At 32.2% G+C, this 26,341-nt stretch overlaps 1 protein-coding gene across 2 annotated transcripts in view; it reads left to right on the forward strand.

Moving 5' to 3' along the window:
* The window catches only part of LOC118186902 (uncharacterized), a 106,903-nt gene extending 81,164 nt beyond the window's left edge, over nucleotides 1–25,739 (forward strand). For both annotated transcript variants that reach the window (XM_085822255.1, XM_035357071.2), the window contains exons 3-5: nucleotides 11,405–11,565; nucleotides 13,237–13,286; nucleotides 15,419–25,739. In XM_085822255.1, coding sequence (XP_085678381.1) covers nucleotides 11,493–11,565; nucleotides 13,237–13,286; nucleotides 15,419–18,934 — 3,639 coding nt within the window. In that variant the 5' untranslated portion in view covers nucleotides 11,405–11,492 and the 3' untranslated portion in view covers nucleotides 18,935–25,739. The remainder of the gene's footprint in view (nucleotides 1–11,404; nucleotides 11,566–13,236; nucleotides 13,287–15,418) is intronic.
* The last annotated feature ends 602 nt before the right edge of the window (nucleotides 25,740–26,341 follow it).

Here is a 26,341-nt window from a genome sequence, read left to right on the forward strand (position 1 = left end):
CTAAAGAATGTCGAATGGGAGAAAGCTCAAAGCCGTCGAACCGGTGATGAAGAGAAGTATGTAGCTATGAGAGAAACATTAGAAGGCAGTGCAAAACAATTTAACACTCTGAATCCATTGACGAATAAAGAATTACAGCAGTAACTTATAAACACATTAAATACATATTCAAGAATTAAATATTTCACTGGCAAGATACATTTAAAATAAGGTTATATACATAATAAGTTCACATAAATATAATCAGTATGGATATAATAGTTAATGTACTTGGTACCAAAGAGGTCCTCAAATATCGAAAATATGATAAATATTTTATCTATGAAGTTGCTAGTGGGATATTCAAGAATTAATTATTTGACGGTACTGACAAAGAGGCATATGCATGCAAAATTCATATAAAAATAATCAGCATCAGTCTATTACTTATTGTGCACAGCACAAAAGATATCCTCATACAGCGAAAATGCAATAAATATTTTGTCTATGGAATTGCTGGTGGATTGATTTTCAGGTATTTTTGCAGTAATTTTACTAAGAATGTCACGGAGGGAAATTCTCATGATTTTGTTTCCCAGTTCTTTGAAGAATTTAATAATGTCAAATAACATACTGAGACCAGTTAGTTGAAAGCTTTTCAAACTTATTACTCGTAGTAATGTGTATTTCTACATTACATTTAACAATTTTACGCGGACGAGCAAGGTTTTTAAGGAGATTATTTTATCATATTAGTAAAGCAAGTGAGTGCTATCAGCTAAAAGGAGAATTGTTTTAGTGAAGGACTTTCGAAGGCAAACTGATTCGTATATATTGCATATGGGGCAAACTGCGAAACGCTCGTGCAATTAGCCTGTTCTCCAGATTCGAACCACGTCGTACTATTTTAGCAATCTTATCTATTCATACAAAGGTGGGCCAAATATCCTGGTGATATAAATAATAAGTAATATAGAAATAATGAGTAACATAGAATCTTAATTATTTTGCAATAAAAATCACATAATGTATACGTTCAGTTATACAATAGAAATAATGGCGCACTATAATCTTATTAATAATTACTATTATTTATTTATTACATCTGGGACAACAATCTGCATTTTGACATTTAGTCGGTAAGATGAGTGAATTTGCGGGAATTTAATAATTTATCGTTAGTAGAATTAAAATTTGAGCAAAAATATATCATTAAATTCAGTAAATGCTAGCGAATTTTTCTTGTCGAAAGTTGATATAAAGTACTTAAACGCCTTTCCCCTAAATATAATTCTAGGAATGATATCTTGGGAATGACATGCGTATAAAATACGCTCATGTTTTATGTGTGGTAGCTTGAAGTTGTTGAGTAAATTTTGTCTAATCATATTATGAAATGAACCTTTTTCACGCGGAAATTAAGCAGCCTACCTTCTATGTAATCCATCTAATCCCTTCTATACATTATGACATGGCTTCCCTGTATTCTTTGCTAAAGATTTGCCAAATTTCATTGCGTAGATAAAGAAACAAAAGGGATGTAGCAGTTGCCGATAATGTTTTTACCTTTTGTGAACGCATTTCCAGGGATGAAGCTTATATATATATCCAGGGATAACTTATGATATGTTTGAGCCAATACCAAAAATGCAAGTATGTATTAAAAGTAAATTTATAGCGTTTCACTGGACCTGTTAATTAGTCCAAAAATCCTAACCGATTTGTAGTAAATTATCGCTATGTCTGAAGCAATGGCAAAGCCTGAGGAATCATTCTTTTCATTCCTGATAACAGAGAGCGAGTGTTAAGACTTCCTGTTATTGATGCAAAATTTTTTAGTTCCGTCCAAATGATTTATTCTCGTCTTCAACTTCCGGCATCAATCACTGATCATAGCTGCTATCGTTCCATAACGCTGGAATAAATAAATAGCTAGAACAATCCCTGGAAAGAAACCCCTCAAACGAACCCGGTGCTGAAAACCAAAGCTGATGCCGGGATGTTGGGCCTCTTCAGGGGTGGGCCGAGAAGAAGCAGATACCTCAGGTAAAGCATGGTGGGGGCGGCGGGGAGGACTGGTGCGGGGAACACAGGTGTGGCCACCATCCATTGATCGCTGATCCGCTGCATCTGGCCGCGCGACTGCAGTGGCCAGTCTCTGTGTACAGGATGGTTGCCAACGGCAACCAACTCGATGCCCGAGTCTTATACTATCATCTCTCTCTCTCTTTGGCGCGGTACATCATCACCCCAAGCGACACTTGCCATTCCTTAAAATTCAATCGAGAAATTCAAAGCCAATGAGAGGAGTAGTACTTAGCTTTGGGTGAATAAATCTTATCGTAACATTTTTTTGATGATTTCCAATGGAAAGGTCCTTTCCTTGAAGATGAAGATCTAGGGTTGAAATATTACAGGTAAGAATTCTTACCTTAATTTGGTCTTTATGTATATTCTCGCAGTAGTTAAAAAAAAAAAAAAAAAAAGTCTCTATATCTGTCTTTCTTTCTTTCTTTTTTTTTTTTTTTTTAAATAATTATAAATATAAAACTTTTAGGTGTCAGAGGACTGACATTCTCTTGCTGTAGTCATTACTTTGTAGAAAATTAGGTGTTTTGGCTTTAGCGCTTTAATTAAGACAATTTCATTTTAAATAAATAACGGCATGTCATTCGCTGATTTTTCTCCGTTATAGAAGTAGTAAAAATTTTCTTACGATTCTAAGATTCTGTTAGTTCTTTAAAGAATTATGGATTTAATAACTTCAGCGATATCACCAATCTTCCCGAAGAAATGCGGTGTACTAAGAATATCAATTAAAAGCAGATAAAGGTACTATACGGTTAGGCATCATTCATTCTTACATGTTCATATTTTTATTTAGGTAACTTAATTGATTTATTTCGGCCTGTGTGGCATGCGGAATTTTTGTCTTTTGAGGATAAGGAATTCTCCCGAAAATCGTAGAATTTACATCGTGAATTTTTCTTATTCATGGAATATTCCGAACTTCTGGTAAATTATGCAGATAATTACTGTCATTTTGAATATTTAAAGTTCCTTAAGTAATTTGTACGGTAAAATTCTGATAAAAAGCCTGCGCATAAGAAGTTTTCTAAGTTCTATACTAAAACTTGTAAAATATCCATTAACTTTCTCGAATAAGAAATTTCCACTTGTTAAGTGCTACTGTTCGCCTAGAAAGTTCTAAATCCACAACACCCAGAGTCCGTACTTTTATGAAATATTAGAAGTTCTGTTTCTTTCGAAGATGAAAAATGGCATATTTGATAGTCTGATCTTCTGCAGCTCGACTATAGAGCTATTAATATATGCAATTATATGAATAGTCTCTAATCACGTGACTGAATGTTGAACGTTCCGAAAATTGTTGCACGGTTTTCAGTTAGCATAGCTATTACAGCGTACACAGTGTTGCGCTGGTCGCACAGTTAATAAGCTAGTAAGCTTAATCAACAGCTACGTGTTAACATGTACTAGAATATAGCTGGACTTGCCAATTATATTCACCACGAGTGCATGCACGAGGAAATGCGATAGTCTTTTCAGTCCGTTTTGTTGGTGGTTTTATGTTGTTTATTAGCTTGTAAATAAGCTCTGAAAGTCTCCCTTTCTAATAAGTTTCTAAACCTCCGGTCAGTGGCGGATTTATGAAGTGAGCGCCCCCGTATCTGATATTTTTTTTGGGGGGAGGGGCTGCACCTCTAATGTTAAAACATATTAAATATGTTTACTAATTCTAAAAAAATTATTGACCTCTTGGAAAGCGATGCTCCTTGTAAGTGCGACTTGCACATCTCCACACAACCGTCTCTACTTCTAACTCTTATAAAGCTTCTTGATAAACTCTTATAATGCAAATGTACTAAGAGCCTAAAAAGGACAATCTGACAGATTTTTACTACCATCTGTAATATATTTATTAAATAAGTCTATATTTTTGGTTTTAGAAGATCTCACTGTAAAAGAAGCCTCATTAACATACTGATCATAATTTACCCATAGGTCCAGTAATTTTCCGGGATGCATAACTCGTCGACTGACTGCTGTATACTGATTTTAGAGAACCTTAACATACATGTATGAGTTCACCTTATTGATTAATTAACGCATATCATAACCACTGACTGTCGAACGCTAATGGCTATATTAAATGAAAACTGTTACAAATTTTCTTCTTTCTATCACTTGAGCAGTATGTACCATGGATATCTCAGTAATCAGATGGCAAGAGATCGGTCATTCGATTTTAACATTAAAAATATTTTATCTCAGAGGGGGGGGGATTGTAAATGAAACTTTCGCAATAACTGTTATTTCATGCGAGTCATCAGTAAAATAGGTTTCTAACATCTTAATAATATATCGATTGCAAAACTTCTAACCGTACTTCTGACGTACACTTTTGCGTCCTATAAAATTTAAATCTAGTGATTATAATTGAAGTTTGTTTAACATATAGATTGCAAGTATACTTTAAAGTTTGTTTAAACGGTTTATATATTCTTAAATGTTTGATATTTTTTGTTGATATCATTTTCCGTTCGACAAAAGAGCTTTTAAAATCGGAATTGTTTGAGATTTGATATTCAATTTGAATCAACAGTAGATTTAGTTGTAGAGTTCGACAGCAGTTGGTATTACTTTTATTTAAAAAGAGAAGGCGAAGTACTTGTATATTTTAATACTGTTAAATTTGCTACTTATTTATTTTTAACTGGAAAATGCTTATCCAAAATTTTATAATCGAAGAGCACGAAATGACACAGGGCACATTTGAATCATGAATTTTGGTAGATTGAGTTAGGAAACTAATAGTCTCTTCTAACGTTCTGACATATATTCTGCTTATCACCACCAAAGAAAAGATTTTACTAAGATACACAAACTGGTGCATATAATTAATTATTTATAGCAAAGATAAGGACAGGTATCGGAACTTCTCTTGCATTTAAAATCTTCAGCACGAACAAAATGTCCCCAATTCGATGCTCGAGTTTCTCAACTGCTTGCATTAAACTGTTCCATCCTTTTTACCATTTATCTACTAACAGCTTTGGCAAGCGACGCCATTTTGCACGTGATAGCGAGAGCCTTTTATTTTTTGAATTTCAACGACTTTGGGGACGAAACGTGATTCAGGTCTCTGTGTGGAGCATTTGTTTTCTTGTCCAGAAGAGGTGATAAATACAGCTTGGTGTTGCAATAACTGAGAAGTCGTCATCAAGAAGTCTTCTCTGACCTGGTTTTTCGATGGTTTTTGTTCTAAGATATTGACATTAGATCTGTCTGCTACACTCTGACTTAACCGTGCTGAAGATTGTTATTTACTCAGAAGGATTACTAAAATTTAATGTTTCTCTGCAAGAATTCTTTTTTAAAAAAATAACAATAAAAATATTAAAAATCAAACTTTTATATATATTTTTATTAAAAAACTGATTTCCTGAATTTCCAGATTTCTTACTTTTCAACGAATCGGAATTTGAGGATTTGTGAAATTGCCGAAAACAATTTTTCTTTTAAAAGTTCGCGAAAATTATATATCGGACATTTGAATTCTCGAATCCCACGAGTGAAATAAATTTGAAACTTGAAATCTAGAATTTTTTTTTTTTTGGGGGGGGGGAGGTGTAGTGAGCCATTCGAATTTTACCTAAACTTTAAAAACTGTTTAACCGAAAAAGTCGTTAAAATTTTTGACTGAAATCTTCGGAAAAGTTGTTTTTACTGAAAGTTCAATAGACTTTCTCCCCCCTTTTTTTCTTACTAAGGCAATGCAATTAATTCAGTTTTAGTGGCCCTATGTTATCGATGTACTTCGTAACTACCTTTTATTTTCTAGAAAGAATTTAGCGTTTATCTGTATTAAATGTTCCCATATTCCTTTTCCATCCACTTTCTTCCTTTGATTTATGGAAATTTTGGAAAAAATAAAAATTTTGAACTGTGAGCTCAAATATATTCAGTCAAATTATGTTGAGAAAATGAACTTCAATGTTCAGTTCCATTTGTATCTTTCAAATAAAAGTAGCTGTATTTTTCAAGACAGTATTCTTAAAATTATTTTCTTTTAAATGTTTATTCTCCTTTAATTTAAAACTGTAACCTTAATTTTTTTTCCCCATATGAATATTTTAGAGAGATTCCAGGTTCAAAAGTTCTGAAAATCTTTCAGGATTAGTGATCGGATTTAAGAAATGTTAGGATTCATTCAGTCTCTTATGAAAATTAATATTACTATTTTCTTTCATAGATATGGTAGCAGTAAAATAAAGATATATCAAGATTGCTACAAGAGTGCGAATAAACTATTATATTGTAATCGAATTTTACAATATAATGTGGAATATATAGCTTATTAATTATATAGTATAAAATGTGATACATAGCTATGTTATTAAAATACAGATGACAATTATTCACTCGTACATAGAATGTTTTTAAATTGCTTAATATGTTAGACATAAACATGTGAATAAATTAACATTTTTATAAGATATGGACTGGCAGAGGCTCTCAGCACTGACAATTAAGGAAGCCAGTAGATAGTTGCTGTTTAAATTCCGATCAGAAAGAATTTTTAAAATAGACATCAAAGTTAGGTATATGTTATCTGACTAGCTTCTTACTTTCATGCTGAGTTATTTCGACAGTTGTGTGTTATCTATTGAGAATGTGGATATAATTCCAACTTTCATAAGATTGTTTTGTTTTTCCTGAATTTTTATGCACTTTATTGTATAATAAATAATTTACTGGTTCCGTAATAAATGCTTTAATGAAACATTTACGGAAATTAAGAAAAAGATATTATCAAGTTTTGGTAGCGTTTAATTAGATTTCTTGACCTTTTAATTTTTCGAGAAAGTTATTTTCCTCCACACATATCTAGAATTCCAAAGACTTTTTTCTTAATAATATTATGTAGCATAATTTTTTTAAGAGAATATGTAAATAATCAGACACATATTTCTTATTCTTTATTACAAGTGAAAAGGAAAAATATGATAGGAAGGGACCAGACGTTGATTTCTGTCATTCAGAAGTTCTTCTAACCTTCTGCTCAAAACCGAGACAACAAACATTCACCTGACCTGCCAAATTGTCAGAGCTGAGAGCCATGGCCATTCCATGTACCGTAAGGATTGTCCATTTATCTTTTATATTTTCCGGTATAACAAATTAATTTCAATGATTCCCCTCCTAACGACCGTATTTTTTAAAATCACTTCTCAAACTGATTAGTATTTCTGAGAACACAGATAAATATCTGTGTTGAATATCAGCTCTCTAAAATGAATATCTCCGAAAAAGACTGAAATTATCTGAAAACAAGGCTGGGTGCCTTAGAGTTAGAGGGTGCCTTAGTTAAGAGGATTGATACCGCCCGCTGGCCACGAAGTGGCCCTTTGACACATGAATGAGTCTATTTCTTAATAATTTCCATCTTTTAATAATCTGTCTTAAGTACCTTTATATTTTAATAATAATACGTATGCACTGGCCGGTTGTTGTAGTTTAATCTACTAAACTTACCTGACAATTTCTGCAAACATCTGTGTTTTAGCATCCTGTTTGACGAAGCAAAAATTTCCTACAATTTTCTCATAGTCTCGTATTAATTAAAGATTTATACTACATTTTACATCGCTTTAATTAATTTGGCTTTTCTGTTAGAGTCAAATTTTGAATGTCATTTTTAATTTGCTTCTTCTACCAAGTTGATTTTCATAACATTTTGCTTACATGAGTTTGTGGTGACAATACAGTGTTCTTAGCGATTTCCTTCATATTCATTATAGAATTGTTTGACATTTGATGTTCAAATTTTCCGCATATCTTACCTGTCAAATTAATCATCCCAAAATTTCGCAGTGTCGAACTGTACAGTATCCGATAAATCAAAAAATAATCTTCCCAAAAAACAGATAAAATTGCGGTTTCATATGCGCAAGCAAAGGTTTTTTTTTTTTTTTTAAATTTTTTTTTTTATTTATTTTTTTTTATGTGAATTTAGTACATAAAACGCTAAAATTTCATACGTTGTTATTCTAATGTTTTAGTTTTGAGATTTTTAATGCTCAAAATGTATATTTTCAAATTCCGAACTCCTCAAGTGTAAATGGTGTTTTAATAAAATTGCACTTGATTTTATTAAAAATGGATGTAAAGAGAATTTTCTTGCTTAGGAATATTTTGAGGCTAAAATTTAGGAGGAGGGGAGGCTCTCAGTTAATTGTATTTCAGCAAAATAAATTATAAAATGAAAACTTTTTTTAAGTCTTATTAAACGAAAATAATGTTTAAAATTTTTTTAATATGCAATTTAACTAATCCATTGCCTCTTTTAGTAAGTTTAAGTACTTTCATTATAACAAATACATCCGAAAACTGTGTACAATATTTATTATTATTCTAACACGAGAAAATGTAATTTACACTATTAATGTAATAAATGCTGCTATTATTCATACCATCAGAATTTATAGTTTTACATAATCCATTCATTTTGTTGAATTAAAATTGATTTGAAATGCTGATATACTATATTATTTATGACGCACATGAATGCGAAGGAAAAATCGCCAATTCAAATGCTTATAGCAGTTTTCTTGTCTTTGAAGAGGTGAATGCTTTTGAGGCAGTAGAACGCCATCTGGTGATTTAGTGGGCGTTTCCTAGGCAATGCTCAAATCATAACGAAATAATCCCCCTCTCCAAAAGAAGGAAATACATCAGGGAGGAATGAATGTACATTATACCAGATTATTTTTCAGTTAGGCTTTGAAATTGTATGTCTTCTAAAATTAATTCGAAGTTAATTATTGATAATTTTGTAGCATAAGATTTCTAATTATATATTCTAGAGCATTATTTCATTATTGACAAGTTTATTAATTGCCTATTGATCTCATTATAAGCGACATAATTTTTAAATATATATTTTTTGTGTATTTCTGTACTTTTTTTTTGCCGTTTTTACTAACCTAAAATAGATATGAAAAGAAAAAAAAAGGGGGGGGCTGGAAATTTTGGACAAATTTCCCTAATGACATTTCTGATATTTAAATAGCTTTATAAATGTACTTTTTCTTAGAAAGTATGGCATCGCTAATAAGATTTAACAAAGACATTCTGTTGAGGATCAAATCCTTTTGAAGACAGAAAAAAATCTGATGTTCCGGATGCTGCGCATTTTAAATAGGCTACAGTTGACAGAAAAGATACTAAAACAATCCGAGATAATCTGAATGAATCATCTGCTTTTGCCAGCCTGGTGACCTTGTTTAGATGGTACACCTTTTCTGCATGTAGCGTTATGCTACTAGGAATCGAAATCATTCGGTTCCTACCCGTTCTCTATTTAAAGTTTTCGCTTTATGTTTTGCGAGCCTTTTTCTTCGATTTTTGTTTTATTTCGTTGCGGATTTCGTATGTTTTTCGCGTTACAATTCTGGAAGAAATGAGGGGAGCTGCACTGTTCACAATTTCCTGAACCTATGCGTATTGATGGTAATTTCATTATGGAGTTAATGACTGGTGTTTTGAAGACATTGCAGCTCCATTCTTCTTCATTAATAATTATATACCATAATTGCTCGCTTATTCTCCCCCACCCCGTTTTTTAAGGGGAAAATACGCGTGGGAGAGAAATGTGCAAATAAGTAAATAAATAAATAATGTGAGTTTTTGTATAAGGAGGGGGACAAAAATAAAACATGAAAGAAAAAAATATTATATTTGCGATAATTTGCGTCTTTTATTTTATGTTTATGTTACCGGCAATGTATCAAACGCCGCCTTTCTATAGAATACCTGTTTCATATATTTTATATATATTTTATTTACATATATTACATGTACTTTATATATATTTTATTTACATATATTACATGTACTTTATATATATTTTATTTACATATATTACATGTACTTTATATATATTTTATTTACATATATTACATGTATTTTATATATGTAATATATATATATTATAAAATACCTTGCAAAGTATGAAACAGAAGAATTATTATATACTTTCTCTCTAGGCATTGTTCATAATACCTGAACATTCTGTTGAATGACGAATGATATTTAGACAAAATAAGGAAAAAAGATCATGGCTAGGCTATTATTTAAAAGACGTGCACTCCTCAAAAATAAAAATGTTATTTTGAAAAATAATGAGAGTGCCATTAAAAAAACTTTTATTCAGAATATATAAAGAAAAATGAAAGTTGTGCAAAACAAAATTTATGTCTTTCGTATTAAAGAAAGAAACGTATGAAAATGTACGAAAAATATGGAATTATTGAGTGAATGTGTTGAATATAGGGATTACGTATTAAATGCATAGATATTCGAAACGAATCGCAGATGTATTTTATCTTTGCCGGCTTGTCATTTGGCATTCTATAGAATGCCTAGAAAATGTATGATAGTTAATCGTTTCATACATTGCCCGTCATTCTGCAAAACGAATAGGTATTCTATAAGGTGCCGGCGCTATCAGTATAATGGAAGCTCATGTTGTTAAATATTTCCTTTTATATCATGAAAGTAAACCTACATCTATATTTGCAAGTGTGATGAAGTTTCGGGTTTACATAGATGATGATAGCTGGATGCTTATAAAGATGACACTATTACGGCCGGTTTAAGAGCCACGCGCATTATTCTGTAATTACAAAGTACATTCACATATTCTCAGCATCACAAGTGGTGGTGGTGGTAAAGTGACAGACTACGTGCTAGCTGGACAGACGCAACCGCGAAAAAAATGTGATTGAATGACCAGATTAATACTGGTAAAATTGTTATATTTCTTAATAGAAGCGCATAACATCGCATCATTACTATTAGTTGATAAAAGTTTCTGTTTAATTATAATTAGGTAAGAGATTTAACTTTCACATTTGTTATTATTCAAGTGCGTGTTTCACACACGTTATATAATAATCCTTTGGCCAGGATAAATTTTTGGGCAGCTCTTTTCATAAATATTTATTATAAGTATTTATATACAGAGAGAGAAAAGGGAATAACCAAACGACACTTGAGGTACCATTTAAAATTAAGTTAGAATTTTATCTCAGTTTTTCTTTATTTTATATGTCATTTTTACATATTTTAATTTACTTATGCTAGTATTTAATAACATGATCTTTCCTCACCTGGAGTCTGTTTGACAGTTATAATAGTTTGAGCTAGTTTTAGTGTACATGATGTTGAATAAATGACAAATTAAGAATCATATAGTACTTATATGCTTAAATACAAATTGAACTCCAACTTAATTTATGGAACTCTTGATTAGAAAGATTTTCTCATATCTATGCTAAACTTTTTCTCTTGTATAATTCAATGTATTTTTCTAATAAGATTATTAATGTTCTGTTAGGTGAAGCGTTTTCCATAACTGTGACCATTTTTACCGCCATTCGGCTTCAAATTGCTTGCTGGGTTGAGAAACTTTCACATCAATATCCATGACTCTCTGTTCACGTAGTAAGCCAGCATCTGAAAAGCAGACGAGAGACAGTCAACCGATTCCAAGTCCAGGTTGGTCCTTTCTCTCGAAAATTCAGTTTAGTATTAAATGATTCGAATGACGTCACTTCAACGATAATGCAAAATTCTTTGATGCTGTTCATATTATTTTTTGTTTTTGATTATTAATGTACCAATGAACATTTTTGAAGTACATAGTGTCCTTTAATTTAAACCGAGCGATTTCACGGCTTGGCCGCTGCTGAGCTTCATTCCGCTTTACTAAAGTGATATATTTTTCTTTCTTTTGCACGAATTTTTTTGTGGCTTAATTGTAGTAGCAAATTTGTTCAAGCCATTCAGTATTGTTAAAACATGTGAAATACAAGCGATTTTGTTCCAGGTAACATAACAAGGGCGTTAAAACCGTCTTTTGATTATAGTAAACGTTTCTCTGCCAGTTTTAAAAATAAGTGCAGTCAATGCACTAGTAAATAAGATTAGAATGAAGCTTTTACCATAAGAATGGGTATTTTAAATGCTCTCAATTTCTTCCTTACGAATTTCTAATATCACATAATATTCTATTACATTCATACACAGACACACGCACGCTATGCACAACCCGAAAAGAGGGGATGTAGATTTAACGAATCGCTGGAGAAACCATTTATAGCTACAGTTTTAAAAAAGATTTTGGCAGAAGTTAATAGGAACCGATTAAAAGTCAGAGAATATTGCAGGTGTACCAGCTATCCGTATTGATGCGGGAAATTCTCTTTCGACATATTTCTGAAGACAGTCTGTTATGTTTGAAATTTCTTACGATAGCTAAGCTTAAAATATTTCGTTATTTGCACCCGGAAATTTCTTACTGAAATTGCTTGGCTTTTTTCTGGATTATTTTTAAAAGCAAAACAAAGCTGTTTCACCATTAGTTCTACGGCACGCTACCGTTGCGCGTGTTTGAAAACGTTGTGCTCTAGTTTTGCAATCAGCATCATCTAGTTTTATTTAGCTAATGAGCACAAATACAAGTTCTTTGCTTTCTATCGTCTCGAAACAAGACGTGCCTCAAATAATAGTCAAAGAATTTGCAATCTCTTGTCTTAGCTATGTCATCGAAGAAAGATACTCATGCATTTTTCAAAATTTTACACAGACGATTTTTCTTGAATTATTTCCTCAAGGAAATGCAATACATTTATGAATATACTTTTTGTTATTGCAGTTTTTCAATTTCGACGTTCAGAAGGACAGATGATCTTAAATATTTATTTAGAAAAAAATTACGTATAATTAAAATTTTTCTTAACAAAAATAGACCAATATTTACAACTGTTTTGCTTTGATCAAAATCACAATGCTTGTTTCTTAGAGAAAACAAAGTCTAGCACTGTTTGCTGTTGTGCATTGATTCAGGTACTACGAGTATTTTTATGTTAAAAGGTACAGATAGTAAAGGTTTTCTCCTCCCTATAAATACTTTTATATTAGTTCCTTTCTGAATATTTTCATTTAAAATTTTTATCCTTGTGATAATTCTCCTGATTTATTAGAAAAAAACTCCACACCTTTGAGTTTAGTAAGCTAGCATTTAGCATGTTTATTGTATTCTTTGCCAAGACGGAAGTGATGTTTAAATATAGTTTGCAATTTTGTATTTTTATTAAGTATTTTGAAACAAATGCATGATGCTATTTGCATCTAGGCTGTTAATTAGATTTTTTTTTTAATCTATAGATCTTCAAGAAAAAATGAAGTTCCATTGTCCTGACAAAACTTTACGAAAGGTTTGTATTTAAAAGTTTTCTAAAATCAACTTCAAACTGAAAATTCTATGTAATATTCTGAATATAGATATGGTTTTCAATGTTATTTGATAAATATATATGAAGATCGTTTTTCATTTCATGTCTTTCAAGCGCATTTTACCACTCTGAGTCATTGTCTTTTTACTAACGTAAAATCATAATACCGAGAGCGTAATGCAGGCTATTAAATTTGAAGTTAAAAATGTATCAGTAAGTTAAAATAAAATAGAACTAGAAAATCACAAGGCTATTAAATTTGAAGTTAAAAATGTATCAGTAAGTTAAAATAAAATAGAACTAGAAAAATCACAAGGCTATTAAATTTGAAGTTAAAAATGTATCAGTAAGTTAAAACAAAATAGAACTAGAAAAATGACAAGCGATTAGAACAGTTGGAGTCCTGCTGAATTTTAAATATCAGTTTCATTTATAGAGGAACTGAAGCGAATGAATTACGTATAAAATATATAAAATAAATAATTTAATGATGTCGCTATAAATGTCGCTCATTGTGAATATTCGTAAGTAAATCAATTGACTTGCTAAGCCAGTTCCAAAAAGGCTGATTTGCAGTAGGAAGCCTGAGAATATCTTCGGTTACAATTTGCGTAAACAGTTTCTAAAAATTAGTTTGCCAGATAAAAAAACAGCAACGAAAGTAACTGATTCATAGTCAAATAATCTTTGCATTAAGTATTTTTTACATTGGAATTACCATTCGGTTAGATTCTGGAAGAGTATCAATCTCGTTATAGAGAACAAGATTTTCGTTTAAGTTGATGGCTTCTTTGTATATTTTATTGTACATATATACCTTTTTCATCCTATAGCGCATTTTAAAATTAAGGATAATGACTAATTCAGAAGTCAAACAACAAAAATCAGCGTTATATTTACCAAATTTTCACAGGACTAGTTTCGATGGTTTTACCGAACCACCATCTTCAGCTGCAAAACTGCAAATGAACCAGATAGGAAATAATGATTAGATAAGATAAGAAAGCCTGGACAAGAATAAGCAAGTGGCGCCATTTGTTGGTTAAACCAACAGATGTTTGGATAACTGTTGGTTTAACCAACAGATGGCGCATTTGCAGAATAAGCAAGTGGCGCCATTTGTTGGTTAAACCAACAGATGTTTGGATAACTGTTGGTTTAACCAACAGATGGCGCCACTTGCTTATTTTTGTCCAGGCTTTCTTATCTTATCTAATCATTATTTCCTATCTGGTTCATTTGCAGTTTTGCAGCTGAAGATGGTGGTTCGGTAAAACCATCGAAACTAGTCCTGTGAAAATTTGGTAAATATAACGCTGATTTTTGTTGTTTGACTTCTGAATTAGTATTAATTCGGCGTGTTATTGTGTCTTAAGGATAATGATTTTGCATTGGAAATTTGTCAATGCTGACAAGTAATGAAAAACAACTTTATGTAACTTGGAAAGAAAAATTTTATCGATTTGAGAAGTCTGAAGATGTACTTTTTTTTTTAATGTTTTTATCATCAGTTATGGTAAAGCATGCAAATGCTTGGAGATGGGTGCATTCGAGAAGGACTTTGTAAAACATACACTCTTGTTTTCAAATCATACATGCACAAAAACACGGAAATAATCATGCAGCTGTATTATTCATTAGAATTTGAACTTGCTGTGTCAAACTCAGTGTTCAGTGATTAGTGTTTTCCACTTGACCTTGAATAAATTGGGGAAAACTTTAAAGTTTTAAGTTTTTATTTTGGAATAGAATTAATCTGTAGAATCACTAAAAGTCTAAAGAAGCCTATTTATGTTATTTGAATATGAAAAATAATTTAACACTAGCAAAACATTAAACAATAATAGGAAGAAATCGAAAATTCGTGGATTTACTCTAATTTGTGAAGGAAAAAATTATTCATGAATTCTAAACAATTAAATTATTACCCTGCTTTAGGAGCAGATGATAAATCATTTGAGAAATAATTAATTATAAAAAATAAAAATAGGAAATGTTGTGTAATAATAATAATAATTCTGTATCTTTCATTATTATTTTAAACTATTCATGCTGCGCCTTTGCTTTTATTATTATGACGGGGAGATAATTTCTTTCTGTTTTTCGTTTCTCAGGAGTACAGGCTTGCAGATGGGGCGAAAACAGCCGACAGTGTTAAGTGCCAGTTCTGTGGTAAGGTGTTTCCTGATAATAACTCCTTCACCATCCATGTCAAGAAACACAGCAGTCGTCATAAATGTAAGGAATGTAACAAAACTTTGAGCTCTGCAAGTTCTTTGGATCGTCACATGTATGTGCATTCAGGCAAACGTCCATTTAAATGCAAACTATGTCCAGTTTCTTTTACTACTAGTGGGAATATGCGTCGCCACATGCGTAATTCCCATGGTGCACAATGTACCCCCAAGAATGACAGTTATGGACCTGTGTCAGAGAATGATAAGCAATCTAAAAAATTTTCGCCAGTTAAAAGAAAGCAGTCAGATTTAGAGACTTATCTTATTCCAGAGAACAGTGAAAATGATGTTGAAAGAACTGCCAAAAGATTTGCTTTTAAAAAGAGAACAGGAGAAGCAAGTGAAGTATTCACATGTCCTGTTTGTTTCGAAATGTGCATGTCTCTAGAATTGTTTCAGCTGCACATGGAAATCCATCCCGATGACGCTATAACGTGTCCTTCTTGTAAAGTTGTATCAACTAATTATAAATCTTACGAAATTCATTCTTGTACTCATTGCGAGTCACAAAGTGAAGAGGAATCTCCTCCAGCTGGCTTTCAAGGCATGTCAAAAGATTATGAGTTTTCTTCCAAGAATTTTCCATTGCTAGCAAGGAATGCTTGTGAAGAGCATCCGAGGTGTCCTAACAACACCTCAATAACTTTTAAATGTTTTTGTGGTTTAGCATTTCCTTGCAAGCGGTCGCTTGGTCTACATGAAGCTGGGCATAAAGCAGACACATTCTGCTATATATGTCGTTGTGATTTTGCCTCTCTTAAAGAGCTTAAGGATCATCAGTGGTTGAAGCACAATTGTATGGATGACTACAAGAATCTGAAACCATCATCCAGCTTAAAAGTTGAAAAAGATACTTTTATGGCAACATTAGGCTTGCTGGCTCATGTTTCAGTAAAATCATCTTCTGAAGGTGTGCCACAACCTGAAGAATCTTGCTCACTATTTTCTGATGATTCTGAAAATGTTGAGGGAGAACTAACTGTTGCTGAAACTAGTAATGATCTAGCTGATATTCCATCCATTATCTCTCTTACTTCATCTGTTCCCTGCATGACAACTTCGCAGACTTCTTCCTCAGAACATTCAGTTGAGCTGACAGTCGACTTGCCTGCTGTTGAAAGTAGTGCATCTAATAACAGTACTGACACATCTACAAGTGTAAATAAGGTGGTTTCTGTCCAGGAAAGCTTAGAGGGTATGAAAATTAATTTTGAGAGTAAGGAGCAGTTAGAGCCTGAACTTAAGTTCAGCTGTAAGCAGTGCCAGTTTAATTTTCCTACTTCACGAGAGCTGAAGCAACATGCCAAATCTCATTCACAGTCCGGTCAGCCGTATCAATGTTCATTCTGCTCTTACCAGAGTTCTGATAGGAGCACTCTTACAAGACATATGTTGACTCACAATGGAGAGCGTCCATTCAAATGCAGTCTGTGCGATTTCGCTTTCACCACAAAAGCCAACAGCATTAGGCATGTTAAAAAGAAGCACGAACTGTCAGAAAGCCAAGCAGCTGATGCTGTAATTTATAATCCGAATATGTCAGAATCTGGAGCTTCAGTTAATGCTACAAATGACAGTAGTAGCACAGAAACTGTTTGTAAATACTGCAACACGGATTTCAAGAATAATAGAGTTTTGCGTCACCATTTAAGGTCGGTCAGTAACAGTTGTCTCTATAAGCCATTTCTTTGCCAAATATGCAGCTTAGGATTTTCAACAAAAAATAATTGTACAAGGCATATCTCTAAGCAACATCCTGAATGCATAATGGTAAAGGAACGAATTGTTGTTAATATGTCATCACATCCAGTACAATATGAAACAGGAGAAGTGAATAACAGTGAAGAATATATGGAAAAGCCGTTTGCTGAAGAATTGCAGAACGTTGGAACTGATAGTTCCAATAGTGGTGAAGTTTCACACTTTGAAGAGGTTGATGTTCAAAACTCTTCTACTGAAGATGATAGAGTATATGCTGCTCAATGTTTGGTGAAATTATCCCAGAGTGTAGTGCATCAAGAATTACCATTGGATCTTTCACTTCGAGCTATGGATTTGAGTTCGAAGAGTTCAATCCCAAGTAGATTTTCAATAGAAGAAAGTTATTTAAGTTCCACAAGCAAACCATTGAGTTCAGTGCCTTCTATTGCTGAAAAATTATTGTCTAATATCCAACCTGCTCATAGTTCACCGTTTCAGTACATGAGTGAAGTCAGTGCTACAAGTAATTCAAACATTTTATCACCGTTTGGAATTAATGATAGTCAATCTGATATTCACCCTGTGCATTGTGCAGTTAATGACACACGGCCTGATATTCAACCTGCACATAGTTCGCCTGTAGTAACGAGATTTTCTGAGTTTACACGTTTTGATCAACTCATTGTTTCCCCAATTAAAACACTACAAAATGAAAGTCAAATTCCTGTCTCTGAGTCCGCACCAGCCAGCTCCCCACTGATGTGTTTAACCCAAAATTTGTCTACTCTTCCGTGTCCAACAGTGGTTGATAACAGCTGTGCTTTTTTACCACATAAAAATATTAGTATTAGTCTTCCCATAGAAAGCAATAATCAAGGTTATGAAAATGTAGAATATTCCATTAAAGATAACATAAAACTTTCGCGAAATCCAAAGACTAAATGTGTTAAATGTGATTATTGCGATGCTTCTTTTACTCTAAAATCAAACAAAGAAAGACACATCAAAAACAAACACCGAGAATATGCCAGGCCAGCCAGAAGTAGAAATTACATTCCATCTCTCTCAAATGACTCTGTAAAGTCAAATTCATCATCAATGGTATCAGATGAAACAAGGGATGCTTTGCGTGGTGTCCTGAATACTAAAGCTAACGGCAGCGGTAGCAATAATGTATTGAATCTCGCTTTAAGAAAAGCAGAATGCATCATGAATGGAAATCCGGGCAAATCCAAAGATTACGAAATGAGAAACATGTATGGTGTAGATGTTGAAAATGGTTCAGAGAATGTTGACCTTGCTAGCGTTTCATCTGTAATAAGCACAGCCAATTCTAAAAAAGTTCAGCAATATTTAAAAGAAGCAGAAAACTGTGATTTGATCAATCGCACTTCAGATACTTCAATGTTATCCAAAAGAAAGTATGACTATGACGAAAAAATCTATTTTTCTTCGCTTGATGAAAATGGGAAAAGGGAAAGTTCTTACAGCAGACATAAGAAAAGCATTCAGTGCAATTTTTGTAATAAGACTTTTCCGTGGGAAAGTTCTTTCCAGCGTCATCTATTGACACACACTGGTGATAAGCCATATAGCTGTAAAAACTGTGACCAAGAGTTCACCACGAAATCGAACTGCAATCGACATGTTTACAGATCGCATATGATGAGTGAAATGATTGCTGAAGCTTAAGTTTAAAAAGCATATTGTATTGGCATTTTTCCATGTAAATATTTTAATGAACTAGATGGCATCATGATTATCATGATTATGAAGAAGACAAATATGCCGATTGTGCCAGAAGGTTTCTCTTAAATAAAGTTGCATGATGCATCTGACAAAACGCAGTTTAGGACTCTAAGAATTTGTGAACAGCAACATTTCAAAATCAGCATTAGAACATTCAATGAATAGGAACATTACGGTTTCATTTTCTGTGGTACAGTAAATATCTAATTAGCGAGGACTTATTTATCACCTGTGTTGACTGTTTTATTGTTACTGGTGAACTAGACTGTGTAATATATAATGTACCTAGTACTGTCTTCACACATCGATAGCATATTTTTTGTTGTTGGAAGTACATTAGTCTTCAAATAACAGGAAATATAAAGTTCATTAATATCAGATTTGTGGTACTTTTGTATAGTGTGTTTTTCATCAATTCTTTTGAATCTAATATTTATTAGTGTTATTAACCCCTTAACTCAGCCGATGCGTTAACTGCCCCAGATGCGCAGCCGATGCGTTAACTTTGCGAATAATTTTAGGTGTAGCAGCGCAAAGCAAATGATAGCAGTTTGGAAGGACGTATATATACGCCTGGGGCAGTTAACGCATCGGCTGAGCAAGGCATATATATACGCCTGGGGCAGTTAACGCATCGGCTGAGCAAGGCATATATATACGCCCGCGGCAGTTAAGGGGTTAATATGTGTTTCAAAACATTCCCAGCCAAGAACTTATTTTTGTATTTCTTTTTATAGAAGCATAATTTGGTGTTTTTTACCAATCATGAAATAACGAAAAATATTTTTCATTTCATAGCATTAATTTATATATATGTTACGGTGAAAGACCGAAATCTGGAGAATGTCGACTTTCACCGGTGAATGTTGAACATATAAGAATATTATATTTCCTTCTCCGTAATTCATTCACGAAAAAACGCACTTGAGACTCAGTATAAGAACTTAAAACACACAGTACATTCAAAATCAGAAAGGAAAATAATAGAAGTTATAAACTTTATTATGTGATTATATTAAACTTTATTATGAAATTATGTGATTCAAATCTTATTTATTGCAACAACTTAAACTATTATGACGCTTTGAATTGCACAAGAGGCCCTTGATTTTACAACTGCATTTATTTGTGGAACACTTCCTTTTGGAATGGCAGCGCGTACATATACTCCTCTCTTTTCGACCTACACCAGATCATATCTGTGATTGTCGACATACACCTGGGAGGGTCCGAATGTACAAGAATGTAAAGAAATATTCGATCTTTCACCGACGTATTTGGTGAATGTTGACATTCTCCGACATTCTCCAATTTCGGTCTTTCACGGTAACATATAAAGAAATGCTTAATATTAAACTTAAAACATGTTAGGGCCAGTTTTTTTTTAAAGTGCACAGAAAAAGAGAAAAAAAAACTTTTTGTTTGGAGTATTTATTTTATGATATGCACAGCTTAGTATAATGTGTAGCTTTATTTGTAATGTGTTTTATAATGTATCAATCTTGATATAATATGCTGTTTCTATATATCTTAAAAATGTCATTGTGTTTGCTATTTATGATATGATTTTTGTGATTTTAGTGTTTGAAGTTGGATTTTTGTGACTAAGTTGATATATTCTTAGAATTAACTTTCATAATAATGAAACTTAAGGTAAAATTTTTGTAAAATCTTCCTAAGATAACTGCCCTTGGTTCTATATGATCTTGATCTTTTTAGAATGTGACTATCAATCATATTCTTCATCGTAGTTTCTAGGAATATAATTTCAGAAGTAGTCGTCTGTGAGAAGAGTTGTAGTTCTGCTTTTGAAAATGTATATTCTGAGAACTAAAATCCTGAAAGAACTGAGTAGCCAAGTTACATTAAAGGTTAAAAAAAAAAAAAATCAAAACTTTATTTTAATTTTCTATCTTAAGTTCATTTAGTAAAACTAATTTAAGTTAATGTTGAATAAGAATAGGCTGTAGAAAGGATTGAGTCAATAAGAAGAATATATTTATGAAAAAATAGGTACAGCGAAATTTGGAATTGCTTTGAAATTAAGTAGCTAAATGTAATTATAAAATACAAGTAAAATGATTTTTTGTAAGTTTATGAAATTAAAAAAGTATTAAATGGTTAAAATCAAATTTAAATTTAAAGATTTTTTTTAAAAACAGTATTTTTAATTCTACATTTTTACACGTATAACCAAGCTTCAATTTTGGAAAACTTTTTTTTACTCGATTTATTTTAACTACTTATCTGCCTTGCAAAAATACAGTTAGGTGTATTTAGCTTTAAAATTTACATTCCTGTTTCTAAAAGCCTTCTGTAAAAAAGATTGATAGAGAATTAGGTGTTTATTTTTTTTTATTTTATTATTATTATTTTTATTTATTTTTTTTTCTTTTTTCTTTTTTCTTATTTATTTTTTTTATTTTTATTTTATTTTTTTTGTGTGTGTGTGTGTGTGAAATTTTACCCACAAGAATAGTATTATTAGGCTTATTTTTTTCCAACTTGTGGAGTAAATATTTTTTAATATTAAATGTAAAAATTATTTTAGCAGTTTGAAATTATGCATACTAACAGGCTAAACTTGAGCTTATTTTTTAGTCCTCATTCATTCCATTTCATGTATTGTGACCCATATTCATCATTTCTGTTATCATTTGGTTTTGCTACAGAATATGTTGTTGAAAATTCAGATATGGTGCAGTTAAAATTGGGAAGCTGGCAAATAAATTAGCTCAAAAAATTTTAATATCAAAATTTGAAATATCTAGAATATCTATGGCCATATTCTATTCGGGTATCCAAAAAATCAATTATGATAATAAATGGATTATTTTATTTCCTCTTTATACAAAATGCTTATTTATTATTCTGCAGAAAAGAAAATGATTTTTGTTTTATTTTGTTCAGTTTAAAAAATATAAAGCACTTTTATTTCTGTAAAACAAGATGTAAAGCATCCATTGGTAAAATTAGTGGAATTATTTTCTTTTTTGCCTAAATACCTCATAACGCATTTCGACTAAAATGAACAATATTCAACTAAACTATTATCTTGCTAAAATAAAACAATATAATTAATTGATTTTTATTGACAGTCCTTTAACTATGAAACCAGTTTTGTAAATTTGTTTATTCTGGCTAATTTTTTACACCTTGTAGGGATTTATATTTATTTTAAATAACCAATTTCATGTAATTTGTTATTCTTTCCTAAACGCCTCCATTCCCCTAATTGTCAGTGCCAGAATATTTAAATTTAGTAGCGCGCGTGAAGGAAGGCAAATTCCACTTTGAAGGAATAGTTTAAAAACCGAGGTTCAGTATAAAAGGGAGAATTAGGCTATTTGGCCTTCACCTCTGCTGCTTAAGCGTCTGCTCCCTGAGTATTGCTGGTTCGCGTGGCTTAATCGCATTTACTTGCTGCCACTAGTTTTCACACAGGAGTTATCCTAGTGAACTCTATAAACTAATTTGAAATACAAAATAATGAAATTAACAATACAATCAAATTAATGGAATGGGAATACTCCTATCAAAAATGCTAATAAAGTAAAAACTAGGAATTACAATTTGAAGTCAACATTAAGTCATTATAGTACCAAATAGTACAAAATAAGAAAATTGAAGTAATTAATAAATAGAAAAAAATTAATTTTTTTTTTAAACAAAAAAGAAAAATTTTGTAAACGAAAAATTAAGTGAAATACAGAACCAAACAGAAAATTTGTCTATCAGCCACTAGCTAATAGTTGTGGAAAAGCAAATTCAATTGAGATGCAGAAATTTAAATGCAACTTAATCGAAAATTTCTACAGTACAGTATCCGAAATCCAGACGTTCAGTATCCGGAATGATCTAAAATCCAGACCTCTGGTTTACCAGCAACACATTTTTTTTATGCTTTACGTTTAAGCACTTCATACGTTTTCATAATAAAACATGTGGAGTACCAGTTTTAAATTTCTCTTCGGCACTGGGGCCAACCTACCGAATCATTATTTATTATTTTTTGCTTTTACCACCGCGTGATCGTCAACACACTGCAGCTTGAGAAATGTTCAAACATTTTTTTTAAATATTAGTAACTGAATGCCAAAGAACATGGCAACCTTTTATGTTGCCATGTACGCTTGAAGATATTTCACCTTTTAAGCTGTTAAGCGTTGAGTGTGATAACGAGGAGAAATTTAGCAGAAGTTGCTTTCTATGGGGGGGGGGGATTCTGTAAGTTATACTCGTAGGCTAAAAGATTATATTTAGTGCTGTTTGAATTGAGAGTACCTGATTTGCTATTCAAATGAGCCCAAGACGGTACCAGATTTGGTGCAGCCGCATCGGGCGGCAGATCTTAGAGGAGGCAAAATTTTTCGAATTTGGAGAAGCATCGAGTAATAAAATTAAGGGATAGCAGAATCTTTAAGGCACTGGGACGCAAAACTTTAGAGTTTGGGGAGGTGCTTGGCAGCAGAATTTTGGACCTGCAGAGAGTACAACGGGCTGCAAAATATCTAGTGCAGGCTCTGGATAAAACTTGAGTATACCCGGGAATTTATTTATTCGGAACTCAGCAAAGTGCATGAGCATGTGAGAGAAATAGGCATAATTATAATAACTAATAAAATGCCGGCTTAACTTCGTCAGCCAGCGATCGAAGCAAGACAAAGTTTAGCAGAACAACACAGAAGTGTTCAACTTTAGTAGGTGTTCAGATGTCGCAAATAAAAAGCGAAATTTTCCAGTTAATTGAATTATTGAAGAAATGTGGGGAAGTAGGATTAGGTTTTTGTAATTACGACAGAGCCTCGAGGGCTATTTGCCTAAGATGAGGGATGCCTTTGTGGAGGACTATCTAAGGGAAACTGGCTCGTACACACGTTACACATGAGGAAAACCACGAACCCATACAGCCAGGCCGTTCGCAGTATTCGAACTTCGAACCGAACTACCAAGTGTTCAGCGACTTTACCGCTGGAGGGCACGTGGGAAAGTAACAAGTGAAGATGATATAACAGAAGTTTTTCATTGGAATGATCGATAAACTAACGAAAGGTGTAGTAAGGTATGGTTCTAAATCAAGAAAATACCGTTAACGAAGAAAGTGACAGACAGGTTGTTGAGAACGAATAAATTCCGATTGAAAATTTAGTGGGAATTCTCAACGCGGGAATTACAGGACTTGACCAATGGGACTTCGTAATTGAACAAGAAATTATGTCTATATATAGAATTAAAGAGAAAGTATTAGCACCTTGAAAGAAATTTTTAAAGTTAACAAATAAAATATAGATTCCCCCCCCAAATATTTATTCCCTTAAGTTCATAGCTGCTCCATTACTTCATACACTACTGTTTCATATTTTTAATTTTATAATTTTTATGTGTCATCTTATTACATTTAAAGTGGTGTTTTAATACCCTGAAAAATCGAGAATCGCCGAAGTCCCGACATCTCCGGATTTCGGACTTTGTACTGTATACTGCATTATCTTTCATATTTTTTTTCGATGACAATGTTAAAAACGTATCAATAAATTAACAGCAAGCTTAATTCTATTTGGCTAGAATGAAGAGCAATCTGGATTAGTAAATTTCAACAAACTAGTGCTTTACAGTGCTGATTTTAAAGATTTGCAGCTTTTTATTTCTGAATTATTTAACCTTAGCACCATATTAATGCTGTTAGCTAATAGAGAGGAAGGCTGTAGTGGAAGATTTTACCGAAAATTGGCCTGTATTCCTTTTAGAAAGGAGTAAAACAGTACCTGGGAATGGAACATGGCCGAAATAGCAATGTTTCAGGCTTTCACATCTCGGCTGCCTGACGAGTTTTCTAGTTTTAGAAAGCAAACGCAATTTAAGGTGGAAAAGATTATGTGCTAGAAAAAATGATGGATAACAGAAAGAAAAAAAGTAGCGATTTTATTCTAGTTCCGCCTCCTCTTAAACTGAATATAGATTTGTCAATCGAATGTTCAGCGGATAAGATCATTGAACGCAAGCAATTCGTCATGGACTTGTTTTTATTGTGCTTGAAAGAAGCTACACGTAGTTTTCATGTTTTTTTCCCATGCTTAACCTGATTATCTTGCCTATTTTCTTTAATTAATCTTCTACGAAATCATTATATCGAAGACAATATGCACTTTTTCATTATAATTCAAACATCTAAAAACCTAAATGTAATATAAATAACTAATATGTGTAAATTCATAGTGAAAAAAAAGTACTGTTTTTACTTGTAAAAGTTTTTGCACTATTTTTCAAAACCTGTAGAATGTAAAATTAATTTTCAGCCATGTGAATAAATATCGAAATGTTCCTTGTTGTATTAAATAAAACAGCTTTTTAGTATTTACATGATTTTACATAACAACTTAATATCTGATGTTTTCTAGAAATATCAAAATGCGCGTTTAAAAAATTGTTTCTCTCCTCCGACGCGTTTCTTGAAAATCAATATTGCAAGGTTTTAAAACGTTCATATATATCTGTTGCCATTAATTTTGGAGACAGATGTATTATACAATACCATATAATGTACCAATACCTTCATTTTGGTCATACTGTGACTAAATTATAGAACTATCTAGTCTTCTTTGTATATGTGTAATAATCTATCTTATAATTGTTAAATTCATAATATGTAGGTAAATTCACTCATTTTGTAAATATCACATTATTTTGTTATAGTGATCAGTGACATATATATTTGTTTTGATGTTAAAATAAATTTCTCGTTTGTCAATGTTTGTTGTAATTTGTTTTCACAAGAGATAACATTTCGAGGACACAGGCTAAAGTGCTCTTTATCAACGTATAATTGGTTACATATTGCTGTTTTACATCTGCACGCATTAGCTGAGAGTAAATGAAAGTCTTTCTAGAATAGAAATTTAAATTGTCCGAAAAAAAATTTTTTTAGTAAAATTTAATGTTTAAAAGGTAAACAAAGTCAGTTTAAACACAAGAGAATTATAAAGTTTAAAAATAGGAAGCTATTTAAGATTTAATTAGCTGGCCCAAAAAGCTATTACGCAAATTAAAAATATAGACCGAGGCACAGATAAGTGTATAAAACAAACAAGATAGGTATTTGAAAGTTAGGTATATGTTCACATATTGCATATTTATCTAAAGCTTTGTAATAAACATTTTATCAGTTTGTACATCAAGGCTTTCTACTTTTAATTTTGATATAGTTAATGGTCAAATTTATATATGAGGTTTCCTCATTTTTGCGAAATAATAAAAGCTTTTCACAAGTCAAATTGACGTAAAGCAAGGAAGAATATCTGAATTGCCACACCGACCTCCAGAATAACCGCTATTTAATTGTACCACATAGCA

Source organism: Stegodyphus dumicola, chromosome 8 (genome assembly GCF_044657685.1).
Source record: "Stegodyphus dumicola isolate Sdum_Otavi_A_Nest chromosome 8, ASM4465768v1".
NCBI classification, from domain to species: Eukaryota; Metazoa; Arthropoda; class Arachnida; order Araneae; family Eresidae; genus Stegodyphus; species Stegodyphus dumicola.